Genomic DNA, 14,183 nt, shown 5'->3' with positions numbered 1-14,183 from the left:
GGGTATTATCAGAAACGATATCTATCAGGCGTTATTTTTGAATCGATTAATAACAATCGATTAAAGTCGACGTTTATTTATTCGATTATTGGGAGAGATTTAAAAAATGTGTGGATTAAACCCAGTTCGATTCGACTTCGTTGAAGTGTCAGTTTGATTCATCGCTAGTATGCGTGAATCGATTTTCATTGTTTAATCGATGCATCTATAGACTGTACGGATTTAGGTCGATTATGCGTTAAACTCTGATTGAAAACCGAATATCTAAGCTGCTGCTATTTTACGCTGTATGTCGATTGTTATATCAGGCCGACGATGCCTTGATCAAATCGTTAGGGAAAATGTATCGATTAACGACTCCGGCTTTTCCCTCCAAATGTATAATCAACGTGGTGTTTAAGAGTATTTTGCTGCGATAAATGTGCAGGTGATAAGCCACTTCGTTGAGCTATAATAGCTCATTGGGCCTCTCCTGATAAATACAAAAAATTTCGTTAAATTTTAGTTTTTAGTGATTTGCTTACTTTTCCTATACTTTGTACTCCACGTTGTTTTTTTGGTATTGTTTGTTGTAACTTTCTTACTCGCCCCTTACTGGACATCTTTATAGCTCATCGTATTTCTCCAGGATAAATAAACATTCTGAATCTGTGTTGGGACTGGAAGAGCCATGGCCAGGCGTCCGTTGGTGACGTTACATCCTGTTGCAACACTTCCCTAACCAAGATGGCCGCTCACACACTAAAGGTGGTCACTCACACCACTAAAGATAGCCGCTCACACATCCCCACTAAAGATGGCCGCTCACACACCTACTTAGGATGGCCGCTCACACACCCCCACTAAAGATGGCCACGCACATACGCCCACTAAAGATGGCCGCTCACACCCCCACTAAACTTTAACCTTCTAGGAAACAAAAACTCAAACACGTTCGTCAAAAAAACTGCTGCCTTAAAAGAAAGAGAAAAAAACGTCCATCTGTTCAATACGCTCCATCCATCACAACTTTACATTTTTGTTTACATCTATAATTTCTCGCGCTTTATTCTGAACTTCCAAGCTGTTTACCCTATACAGTACTTCCGTTAAAGAACAACTAAGAGGCAAAAAAAAACATTTATTTTGTTACGTGTGCTTGTGCACCGCCAGCGTCAACAACACATAATTAGCATTCAAAATAAGACTATGCTTTTACCCTGTCAATAAAACTGGAGGCTTTAAGATGTTCAAACACCTTTCGCGAGTGCGTTTTAATAATAATATGTATTAAAATTTTATTTGTAAAAAAAACAGTAACAGTACTTGCAATTAAATTTTGATTTAAAGCTTTCGTGACTGCAGTAATTCCTATTCTTAGCTCTTTCGGTAAAGTCACGTTGAAGGGAAACAATGAAATATATTTTATTATTTCACAATAATAAGTATATAATAAAATATATTTTACTACCTAGTATTAAATTTTGATTTAAAGCTTTCGTGACTGCAGTAATTCATATTCTTAGTTTTTTCGGTAAAGTCACGTTGAAGAGAAACAACAAAATAACAAAATATATATAAAACAATAAAAAAATTCTCACGACGTTTCGACCATAACTCAAACGGTCATCATCAGGTGTGTCGGTTTGCATAAATTTATTTTTGAAAACGGCATATTTATTTATTTATATATTTAAAAAATCACGTTTGCGTCACGCGCAACGATTGGCAGTTTGCCCAGGACTAGTCCATCTATTTTTTTTTAAAAGAGGAGGGGGGAGACGAAATTTGTTTTTATGTATGCTGTCTGAAAGCCACTGTAAGCGTGAACAATCAATCAAGAACTGAAATGATTTATCAAATCTTTCCAATGATTGCTAAGATAGAATCCATCTTCTCAGTTGAAATTGTCTCTATGCTTGTATATGTGGATAGCCTCATGAACGAATCTCTCATGGAAGCCAGATGGCTTACAAAGAACCTCCGTCTTGGAAAAGTCAATGGCATGTGAGCCTACTGAATTAGAACAATGATCTGCTACGGCCGAGGTGTTGGTCCTACCGTGTTTAAGGTCTGCTTTATGTTCACGAATGCGGTCCGAGATATGGCGTTTGGTTTCTCCAATGTAACTACTACCACAGAGGCAACTTAGTTTGTAGACACCAGGGTATTGTATGTCCGGAATCACATCTTTTACAGACGGAACCAGATCACGGATTTTATGTAATGTGTTGAAACGGACCTGGATCTTGTGTTTATTCAAGATTTTGGAGATCTTTTTTGTGATCCCAGCAATGTAGGGTAAAGTGATGGTTTTGAAAGGCTCCTCAAGAGGGTTCTTCTTCATGGTTTGAGTGATAGCTTTGCGGATTGTATAGTCGGAGTAACCATTAGCCCTAAGAGCTTGGTGTACGTGCTTGAGTTCACTGCTTATGTGTTCCTGGTCGGATATGCATTGGGCTCTATGATACAGAGTCTTGATGAGAGAATTCTTCTGTGATGGATGGTGGTGGGAATCCGGTTTCAGATAAGCATACGTATGGGTAGCTTTCCTGTAGACAGAGTGGCTCATTGAACCATCAGGTCTCTTTTTAATTAGGACATCCAAAAAAGGTATCTTGCCATCTATTTCGACTTCCATGGTAAATCTGATGGCTGGGTGTATGGAATTGATGTGGTCGAAGAATTGGTCTAGAGCAGGCCGGCCATGTGGCCAGATGACAAAAGTGTCATCCACGTACCTCTTCCATAAGGTTGGGCGCAGAGTGGCAGTCTGGATGGCGTCAGTCTCAAATTTCTCCATGAAAATTTTAGCTATAACTGGAGAAAGGGGGGAGCCCATTGGAGTGCCCTCAGTTTGTTTGTAGAAAGTTCCATTCCAAGTGAAATATGTATTGGTTAAACAGTGTCTCACCAGGGGGGGTACCTCAGTGTTTAGTCCTTGATGAACCAAGTCTTCAATGATTGCAATGGTGTCAGGTACAGGAACCTTGGTGAATAAGGAAACTACATCAAAACTGACAAGCAGGTCGTCTGGGGACAGGGAAATACCCTTGATTGTTGATACCAGGTGAGTAGAATTTTGTACCGCAGAGGTGGTTTTTCCAGTGAAAGGACGCAGGATTTCAGACAAAAAACGAGCTAGTTTGTAGGTGGGGGAGCTGATAGTAGAGACTATGGGACGAAGAGGTGTATCAACTTTATGTATTTTTGGTAAGCCGTATAATCTTGGTGGCCTGGCAGCCGAAGGTTTCAACGAAAACTGTTTAGATTGATCAATTAATGCGGTTGAATCAGAAATTATTTTGTTGGTTTGTGTGACGAGGCTGTTGGTGGGATCTCTTTTTATTTTTGTATAACTACCATCGTCGAGTAATTCTTTAATTTTGTTGTTGTATTCTATTTTATCCATGATGACAGTAGCATTGACTTTGTCAGCTGAGAGAACTACAATATCATTCCTCTTTTTTAATTTATATAATTCAAAACGCTCATCTTTGCTGAGGTTGCTAGCTGGCATCTTAGCGTTTTTGAGGGTTGCAGCGATTTCAGATCTTGCTACGTCTGCAGCGATGTGACCCAGGCCCCTGAGAGCAACGTCTACTTGGGCAATTATATCATTAACTGGTATGTGTTTAGGTGTGACTGCAAAGTTTAGACCTTTAGCTAAAACGGATTTCAGACCATCGGAAATAGAACTGTTACTGCGATTAATTACGACTTTATTAACGTCTAACTTTTTGGTGTATGGGTCCGGTCTTTTGTTGAAGAGGAGGTTAAATTTGGAAATCAGGTTTTCCTTACATTTGTTATTTTGTTGTTTCTCTTCAACGTGACTTTACCGAAAAAACTAAGAATACCTAGTATTATTTTATTTTTTATTTATTAATATTAATAAAATATATTTTATTATTTTAATAAATACATTTTTCATAATAAAAATGTTTTTTTATTTTTATTATTTTATTGTTTCCCTTCAACGTGACTTTACCGAAAGAGCTAAGAATACGAAGTACTGCAATTGGTGAGAGAATACCTTAAATGCGATTGGCTAAAGCGGACGCAGCTCGGTCCAATCGCGTGACGGGAGCGAGGGGGGGGGCGGGCTTATCGGGGTGGGGGGCGTGGCGTCACCGCAGCGGGGAACTTCACTCCCACGTGGTCGCTTCTCCTTCCCGCACGCGCGAGGTTCCTCCGTGAAGCGAAACGCCGCCGAGAGGAACCGAGCGGCTCGTTTCGTTCTCTTCCCCCACCCACCACAACTCCTTACCGTCCACCGGGAGATACTCCGCTCAGAGAGAGAGACGAGCACAGCATCCATCAGCCCCCCACCCCCCTACGTCTGCGCGATGGTGAGGAACACTCGTGGAGCCGAATGCTCCACGCGGCGTGGTGCGGCCTGGTCGCGCAGGCCTCGCGGCGCACGTGTGCGAGGAGAGTTGGGGTTGTAAGCGATAAACACTTTGTCGGCGACACAAACTTGAAATGACTAACTGTATAAGAAGCGACGTTTTCGGGCAGTGGATTTTTAATATCACGTTAGCGAGGGGGGGCTATCTATGAGGAAGGGCCCTTGAACCTGATTGTCGCCTGTTACATTTCAATATTAAGGGCCAAACGCTTTGGTGATAAATGTGTTGCGAGTTTTTTTTCATGCGTGCTATTGCGGCACAGAAATTATAACGCAGCACAACCATTTAATTTGTTTGGTAGTGATAGCGGTGCTGCATTTTAGCGGCGGTGCTGATGGGAGCGGTCGTGTAGTAGCGGTTAGCGGCCAACACCGGTGACGATTATCTGAACCGGTTCTGGGCCTCGCGTAGGTCGACTCGGCCTCAAATGAGTACCTGGTGCGGTGTGTAAACATCGCCACTCGGGGAGACGAAGGCGGTCGGGCGTGGTGCTGGCCACCCACCCCCTCGTGTACCCGTGCCGGCCTTCATAGGTGCTCGCTAACAGCCTATTGAAGGCTATGCTGGGGGGGGGGGGGTCTTTGTAATTTTTGGTAGTTGATTGTATAGTGGTGGCTGTGATGGTAACAGTTTCGGATGATTAAATATTCCAGTAATCTGCTGCTTTAGTGTTTGTTTACGGGCTTTGAGTTTAAGAGGGTCATCGCTTGGGATTCGTAGGCCTTAGGGGGTTCAGGGTTAGAGTTTTGTGTTAATGAGTCAGGCTTTTAAGAGATTTTGGGGCGGGGTTTTTGGTTCGCAAAATCGTTGCGGTTCGCGTCTAGGTCTCGTGGTTGTGGGTCCAGGGGTTTGCGATGTGTAATGTCGCCGCCTGTGGCGTGCCACACGGGTGTTCTAGAACTCATTCTTAAAGTTCTAGAACTCCTTAAAGTAGTTCTATTCCCAGTCGTGTGTGGGGGAGGGGGTAGTGTATCCCTACGCTGCGCTTTTACGAACCATTTTTTTAGATTCCCCGCTCACGGCCACCAAACGCCAGTGACGATTTTCTGAACCGTTCCTGGGCCTCTCCTAGGTCGACTCGGCCTCAAATGAGTACTTGGTGCAGTGTGTAAACATCGCCACTCGGGGAGACAAAGGCGGCCGGGCGTGGTTGCTGGCCACCCCACCCCCTTAGGGCGCCGCCGTGCCCGGCCATCACAGGTAGTTTGGCTTTCTTCACCATACGGTGGGGGGGTCGGTGGGTGTGAATGAATTTATTTGTCTTTTTTTTGCAGAGTGAATCGGAGGTGAACCCCAAGGCGTACCCGTTGGCGGACGCCACCCTCACCAAGACGATGCTGGACTTGGTGCAGCAGGCATCCAACTACAAGCAGTTGCGCAAGGGGGCCAACGAGGGTGAGAACGTGTGGGGGGCTGGGGGGGGGGCTTGCACGAACAGAATGCTTCCCTCGCTTGCTCGCGATCCTCGCTGTCCGCGAAGTCCGCAAACCTGGGACTTCTACACGGCCGCATTGAGTGAGCGGGAAAGGGGATGAGAGCGAAGGGGATGATTTAAAAAATATATATATTGTTACCATTTTCAAGTGTTTAATAGCTTTTGTATTTATCCGCAAAATTTGCTATTCAAGAGACTCTCCGGAACGTATCCCTCATGAGTAACAAAGGGGATACTGTGTATATGTATACACTGTATACGTATACACTATATACATGTACACGATATACGTATACACTATATATACACACTATCCATACAAAATATATACACAATATCCATACCTGTCAACCCATACGGTCGACCCGTATTCTTGTGCAGGAAAATTGAGTTTTTAGGCCCATACGGTGTGCAGCTGTTTCAATACGGGATGGGACTTTGTAAGATGAACGTTGGGATTCATAAGGGGCACGGGGTGACCAGTAAGGTCTGAATTGGTCTGTAATAAGGTAGGGGGCACTAAGGGGTTGACAGGTTTAATATACATTACACTACTATACCATACCTGTCAACCCATACGGCCTGCCCGTATTATTGTACAGGGAAATTTAATTTTCAGGTCCATACGCCATACAGCCGTTTCAATACGGGCAAAAATATTTCTTTGTGTTTCTCCCTTGTGATGGGACTTTGTAGGACAAACGTTGGTATTTATAAGGGGCACGTGGTGACCAGTAAGGTCTGTAATAAGGAAGAGAACTGATAAGGGGTTGACAGGTATCAATATCGATTAACATTGTACCTGCGGAGCATGTCATGTTAGAACACGTGTGTTCTAACATAACACGTGTGTTCATGGTGAGCATTTTGAATAGCAGTGTGGTGGGGCTTGTGCGATGGGAGTTCGATCGCTCGCGATGGCCAACGGCGGTCACAGTTGAAATCTGAACTGCTCCCTGGGGTCACCTGCTCCCTCAATCTTTACCAAGCCACGCTTGACCAGCAGGGTGAAGTATGGTCAGACGCCCCCCTCCCCCGCGACTGGCGTGGCCTTTGATCCGAGGATCGATTGACGGACCCGTGGCCATGAAGTATTTTTTTACTATTTTGAGGCGATGCGGCAAAACCACCTTGAACCTAAAAGCCGATCGGTACAAGGCTTGTGAACCGTCATTATAAAAATAATGAAAGCTTGCAGGGTGTGCCACTCGCTACGTTACGTAATACATTTTAATATAACAATGAATAATCTGATTCGCAGACTTAGAGAGATTGTCACAATTTGGACTCCCAATTCGATTCCACCAAACTTATTCCCACCCCCCCCCCCCCACTACATACACCCTCGCCTTCCCCTACCTCCTTTCCTCCACCCTGCCTTACTGCTTTCACCCTCCTCTTCTAACCCCTCTGCCTCTCGCTTTCCTCCTCGCTCCCTCATCCCGCCCGCACGCAGCCACCAAGACACTGAACCGCGGCACGTCCGAGTTCATCGTGATGGCGGCCGACGCGGAGCCGCTGGAGATCATCCTGCACCTGCCGCTGCTGTGCGAGGACAAGAACGTGCCGTACGTGTTCGTGCGCTCCAAGCAGGCGCTGGGCCGCGCGTGCGGCGTCTCGCGCCCCGTCGTCGCCTGCTCCGTCACCATCAAGGAGGGCTCGCAGCTCAAGCCGCAGATCCAGGCGGCGCAGCAGAGCATCGAGAGGCTGCTCGTGTGAGGCGGTCGCCTCCCCGCAGCGGTATACGAGCTCAACGAAGAAGCCCATCGCCGTGTGCAAAAATTTATAGCAGCAGCTGTATAGTCTAAAATGCGTGATGTTAATTTTCTGAATGTGGAGGGAGGGAAACCGGAGGACCCGGAGAAAAATCCACGCGGCCACGGGAAGAGTGAGAGAGAACATGCAAACTCCAAATATACAGATGTCAATGTTAAAATCAAACCCACGACATCTTATATACAAGGCGAGGTAGTTAACATCTCTTAGCCACCGTGGCGCCCCTAACGGCTGGGATCAGTGGTGCCCAGGAGGTGGGGGGGATAATTGGACAGGCCCCCACCACCCAATAAAAATTTCACTATTTAAAAAAAAAACTCGTGATTTTGTCAATTTGCTGAAGGTTGCTGCATGCCTCACCTATGTGGGTTCCACTTTGTTGTGTTGCTGCCCCTGTGTTTTCTTTGCAGAGGGCCTCTTGAAATTGGCAAACAATGGGGCCTGCGACCGGTTCATGCTACGACCAGCAGAGCCAATCGGCCGTCGCTTGTTATATTTCCGTTGATGTAATGTCCCTCGTTCGTTCTGTGGGAGACGCACTGGGCCTTCTTAATTTGGTTTCGCCTTGGAAGCCAGCAGGTGAATGAGTGTATGTGTAACAGAGTGTAGGGTTATATTGTTTTTCCTTAAAATTTCAACTTATTTGGTTTTGGACTCTTGGATCAATGATTTCATTGTAAGCCTTTGTAACGATGCGTTTTATTCATTGTAAGCTTTTATAATAAAACTACTGGAAAGACGCGCAGAGAAAGCTGTCATTTTGTTTTCATTTTGGTCCCGAGTGACGTTACTGTTGGCACAATGGACCTGCTCCCCATATGTTAAACACGTAGTGTGTTTAACATACCTCGCCGCTTTGATTTTTACGTCCAGTTGAAAGGAAAGGGGGGAGGTAGTTTCCTAACCCCCCCCCCCCCCGCATCTCTATCCAGCAGTAAACAGGGAAACTTCTTCACAATTCTGGCAAATTGCCTGACGAAGCTGGTTGTAATCCTCGGCAAAACGTCACAGTACTTGGATTGTAAATGTGAATTTACTCCCCCAACACCGGTTAGTGCCGTAGTAACTGGCACGTTTTTTGTTCAAGTGTTGAAACATTCTAATTGGCTGCGGCGGGGTGACCCATATATCTAACCCCCCAAAAAATCCCTTTTATGAATATTAGTCGTGAAAGCCTACTACGTGTTTAACATGATTTAGTGCATCACGTTTTAAGGCACGTGCAAATCCAGCACTGGAGGCAGCAAGTAGAGAGGGTTGGTGGATTGCAGGCCATCAAGGAATTGCCATACCCTGGATTACCACCATATGGCAGTTCAGCCAAAACTTACCACTGGTTTGAGTGCTCCAGTTTCCTAGACAAAGACTTTTCCTCTGTGTAGCCTTAGACTTTTGGGGCAAGTGCTGTTCGTGAGCACTGATGAAGACCGGCGCGGCACAACCCCGTGGGTGGCCAACACCATGCCCGCTCCCCTTTGTTATTCATTTGAGGCCGAGTCGACCCAGGGGAGGTCCAGGACCGGTTCAGATAATCGTCACCGGTGTTGGCCGCGAGCATGCTAATCGCATGATTACTGAGCTACCACTCCCCACGGGCAGGTTTCTTCCCACATTTAAACGCTCATGAGGTTGTTGACAACTTTAATATAGAGAGGGCCCGCAGATCCTTGGGCAATTTAATCATTTGGCGGGACCCTGGGTCCCGCAAAAATCAGGTCAACTATTTTTCAGTCCGCCCACTCGCGATCCCGACAGCAACGCGCCACCCGCCCAGACTCCCGTCAACAAGCGCCAGCAGGCGGCGATCAACACGATGGGCGCCACCCCACCGGCCAAACGCAAGCCCTGGGGGGCGTCCGCCGCAGTTGCGCGCGGCGATGACGCCCTCCGGTCAGCCGTCGATCCTCAGCTTCTTTGCCAAGGCGAGCCCGCCCCCCAGGCAGCGAATTTAACGTGTTTATGTAATTTTTCAACTTTTGACGAAACTTAGTGCCCCGAGTAGCTCTGGACGAGGCCAATCGATTGACACTACGCGGTCTTTCCCACCCCGGGGCAGTGATGGGACCCCGGGGTCCCGCCAATTGCTTCAACTGTTGGTAGCGCCAACTCTGTCCTCCCGCTCGGCGGTAGTCCCTCTGTACCTCGCTCGAGTCATTCCACGAGAGAGAATACTTAACACGTAGTCAGCTTTTGCGACCAATATCATCCATAAGAGGTTTTTGGGTTGGATCGCGTAAACATATAAATGTGTCGTTAAAACCCCGCCAACCACCCGACACAGCAAACTAGTAAGGGTTGTAATTGCTGGCGAAACGTCGTACTCATTTGTAAATGTCGTGGCTTGGCTCTCCTACACAACCGGTGTGCTGTACTAGTTGACGAATTGGCCACGTTCTGTTTACGTGACAACCCTTACCATTTGGCCGTGTCGGGTGGTGGCGGGTTTTAACGACACATGCGATCTAACCCAGAAACCTCTTACAGAGAGAATACTGTGCGGCCTCTTACAAGCTGCATTTACGATTGTACCCAATTGTGTGGATCGATAAAAAGGTAAATGCATTACACTCTACGTTACCTTGCTGACCTCGTCGGGGGGTATAGACGGTCACGCAAACTCCGGGTCACCCTCGCCGTGGCACTCGGCTGACCATCGAACATGTGCAATGCATGAAATGCAGGAAACAACCAAGTCTGCTTTCAAAACCCCATCTCTGTAAAGTGGCCTTCCCTCTCTCGTTTGGTCGGTTGCCCCCACCCCCCACCCCTGGCTGTTTGTTTCCTGCATTTAATGCATTGGGATCCGAGGATGCAATGCGCATTGTACACTTGAATAATTATTATGAAGCCCATCTGAAAGTTGCGCGGTGGAGTGGCCGTCCGTCGAACATGGATGGACACTCCATCGCACTGACGTACGGTCACTCCATCACACTGACGTACTGACACTCCATCACACTGACGTACGGTCACTCCATCGCGCAACTTTCAGATGCGCTTAATAATTCAAATGTACAATGCGCATTGCATCCTAGGATCGCAATGCATGAAAGGCAGGAAACAAAAACACAGAACCGGGGGGGGGGGGGAAACCGACCAAACGAGAGAGGGAAGAAGGCCACTTTAAGGAGCTGGGGTTTTCAAAGCAGACTTGAATCTATCTACCGACTCCGACTGCCCGATTGCAAGTGGCGAGGCGGTCCACAGTTTGGGTGCCACGCTAACAAAAAAGCCCCTTCACCAAAAGAGCCGCTAACCTGGACCTGGCAGTTGCGAAGCAGTTTGGGCAGCCGTCTGTAACGCTCTTCCGATATCAGGAAGCCAATGGGAGCTATGCACTTTTAAATCTCGATTGAAAAGTTATTTCTTTAGAAACTACTCTTTGTGTTTAGTTTGTTGTCCTTCCCCCCCACCCGCCCGTGCCGCACCTCCGACTAAGTAACGGTTGGGCTACGTACGGTGCGTAAAAAGTTAAACGTTCGCAAATGTTAACCGTCGGGCTACTGGAACGAGCAAGGCGATGGACCAGAGTGAGAGCAGAAGCAACAAAAGCGATCCTTGACTTATTCGGTCGTACTTCTTCGGCCGCGGTGCACGAAGAACAAACTCGCAAAGACATCTTTGGTCAGCTGGTGCTCCCTGGAGAAGGCCCGTTGGCCACAACGTTACCCGTCGCAGGAATGTTATTATCGGCGAACATGTCGAGGAGTTTCTCGGATCAAACGAAAAAAAAAGGTGGAGGGGCGACGCTGACATTCGCGACTTCAACGGAGCAAATTTTCAAACGGACCGGCATTGTACACAGAAACTTTTAATCGTTCTCTTCGTTTTGTTTTGGACACACAAAATAGCAAAAAAATTACACATTGGTCTACGGGCAAACGACAAAACGTGGACATTCCCCGCGGACCGTGGTTACATACCGTGTCACAGGCGACGCGCAGCCTGATCGCGCGTGGGTGCACAAAACGTGTCAGCTTTTGTTTCTGTTTAACACGTACGCTTTCGCGACCAATATCATTCATAATGTAGGTTTTTTTGGGGGGATAGATCGCGTAAATATATAAATGTTTTGTTAAACCCGCCACCACCCGACACAGCCAAATTGGTAAGGTTTGTCACGTAAACAGAACGTGGCCAATTCGCTATGAATACAGCACCACCGGTTGTGTGTTGGAGAGCAAATCCACAACATTTACAGCCCGAGTACGATGTTTCGCCAGTAATTGCAACCGGCATCAGATTTGTGGATAAATCCTCCTGTTTCGTTCCTTAAATAGAGGGGTAGATGTGATGACGTCACTTGTGAGGCCTTTCACGTGCAACGGGGTTGTGGGGGGGGTGAATTATTGAATGCGTATAAATTACAATGGGTATCCATTGCCGGTTGGATCGAAACAGAAGAAGGATGTCTCCACAAATCTGGCTGTCGCCTGATGATGGCCGTTGTAATTACTGGCGAAACGTCGTACTCGGGCTGTAAATGTTGTGCATTTGCTCTCCAACACACAACCGGTGTGCTGTGCCAATGACGAATTGGCCACGTTTTGTTTACGTGACAAGCCTTAATAACTGTCTGTGTCGGGTGGTGGCGGGTTTAAACGACACATTTATATTTACGCGATGTAACCCAAACAAAACGAATATTGTGGAGATTTTGCTCCGTTTCACTCGTCACTGACCCCGAGTTTCTGAATCGTTCGTCATCGCGAGGCCCTGAAAACGATGGCCGCTGCCAGACTGCACGCTTATTATTAAAAATATTAACCCCCTTCCCGTTCCGAGACTGTCTGGAGGTTGCAGGGTGGGTGGGTGTCCCCCGTTCACTAACAAATCTCGCAACGTGGGAGTGATTCGGCGTTCATTTTATTTTGAGAGGCGCAGCAGCAGCACCGCCACTAGAAGATAGCTGGCGCCAGACTGTGCCCACACGCCCTCCCGATAAAGTCACTTTACTTTAATTTACCTTCCGATTATGTTCCGATGACGTACGCTTGAAATAATTGGAATGGGAAAAGGGAAAAAAGATTTTTACATCGGAGGCTGATCTGGCTAGAAATGAGATGCGGTCTTAACACTGTGCCCGAAATACTGGCTCACGTTCACATATCCGATGTTCACATATCCGCCCAGAGCTCGTCCTCGGCGAGTGGGATACGCAGATGCCGCGTTGCACCCGGGATAGGAGCGTGCGGTTGGCCGAGTGATAACGACCGAAGAACACTTGCCATTGCATACGGTGTTTTTATTTTATTTTCGGAGCAGCTTAACCCGCGACCACGACGCCATCGCCACCGTGTGACGTCGCCGCTCGTACGTGCGTGCGTGGGTAGAACCTTCTTCCGCACGGTACGTAGTCAGCCGCGACAAATCGGAGAGGGGAGCCGAACGCGCGTCTGGTCCGCTCTCGGGGTCGTCGTCGTCGTCGTCGTCGCACTTCACGACGGCAACTCCCAAGCGAACTCTCAACATCGGATGCACGGATACGCGACTCGCCCTCCCCATCCGTTCTCGGGCAGGAGGCAGCGTGCGACGCGCGAAGACGCCCGGAGCGACCGCAGGACAGTGAAAACATGCGATGTCTCTTAAAACGTTTCAAGTCCTAGCATTGGCGGAGGCCAAAATGACCCACGATGATTTCCTGTTCTGATGTACGTGTGTTGAACTTCTTTCGCAACCATACGTAGCTAACCGTGCTAATTGGAGGGTAGGCGAGTGAGTGACTATGAGAGTCTGTGTGTGTGTGTACTGAGAACTTCTTTCGCACCGTACTTAGCCAACCGTGCTAATTGTCGTATTACAGCCGTGAAGCGGTGTTGGAAATTCCACATTCCTATGACGGGAGAACGAGCATTAAAAAAAAAAAACTACAAGACAATCGACCTTCCCCCACAGCAGTGTTCCTTATTCTAGCGAACCAGGCGGGACGATGGGCTGCACGTGTTACGGACAACCGGTCAAATAGTCGTGATCACGATTTATTAAACCCCTTTGCCATTCCGGGACTGTCTGCAAGTCGCCGAATCTCGGGAACGCGCGAGCGGCTCTCCGTGACTTTTATTTAGAGAGGCACAGCAGCGGCGACGTTGTTTTTTTAAAAGACGTTGCCGCAGAGAACCGTGGCGACCGTGGCACTCTCTACGACAGCTTGGCGCCAACGCTGTGCCCGCACGCCCCTCCCCGCGTGGCCTTGTGGGAGCCTCGTCACCGATGAAGTTATTTTATTTTGTCATCCGTTTCCGTTCCGAGGACGTACACGCACGCGCACGCACGTCACCGGAACGCCATTTTGAATAAAACGTGACGATGTTCACGTACGTCAGCAGAACGGGAAAGGGTTGAAATGAGGCGAGGTCGCACGCACGTTCAAACTCGTTATTTATCTCCTGGACAACGATCCTCCCTTAGCACCAACGCACTCCACTCTAAGACACCGCAAACACGACCCCAGCGTTACCACTTACCCCCCCATCTCGATCCTCCACCTTTTTAAAACTCACCGCCCACCCCCCCCCCCCCATTCGACCTCCCATTTGCCCCCCACCACCGCCCCCCCCTCCCACCCCCGATTACACGCACGG

The 14,183-nt window shown here is 47.8% G+C and overlaps 1 protein-coding gene across 1 annotated transcript; it reads left to right on the top strand.

Moving 5' to 3' along the window:
* Positions 1-4,131: 4,131 nt before the first annotated feature.
* Positions 4,132-8,342, top strand: SNU13 (small nuclear ribonucleoprotein 13). The gene is made up of 3 exons (XM_032976150.2): positions 4,132-4,331; positions 5,666-5,786; positions 7,283-8,342. The coding sequence occupies exons 1-3, from the start codon at positions 4,329-4,331 to the stop codon at positions 7,543-7,545; spliced, it is 387 nt and encodes a 128-aa protein (XP_032832041.1). The 5' UTR covers positions 4,132-4,328; the 3' UTR covers positions 7,546-8,342.
* Positions 8,343-14,183: the final 5,841 nt, after the last annotated feature.

The sequence above is a fragment of the Petromyzon marinus genome, chromosome 58, assembly GCF_048934315.1.
Source record: "Petromyzon marinus isolate PM22_M1 ecotype Great Lakes invasive population chromosome 58, UKy_Petmar_22M1.pri1.0, whole genome shotgun sequence".
Taxonomy (NCBI): Eukaryota; Metazoa; Chordata; class Hyperoartia; order Petromyzontiformes; family Petromyzontidae; genus Petromyzon; species Petromyzon marinus.
Note: the sequence above shows the minus strand (reverse complement) of the source record. Positions and strands in the feature narration are given on the sequence as shown.

What these genes read in the sequence shown, in the direction of transcription:
- SNU13 (XM_032976150.2), top strand. An exon ending in GCGCAAGGGGGCCAACGAGG is followed by an intron (nt 5,787 to 7,282) that starts GTGAGAACGTGT and finishes GCCCGCACGCAG; the next exon opens with CCACCAAGACACTGAACCGC.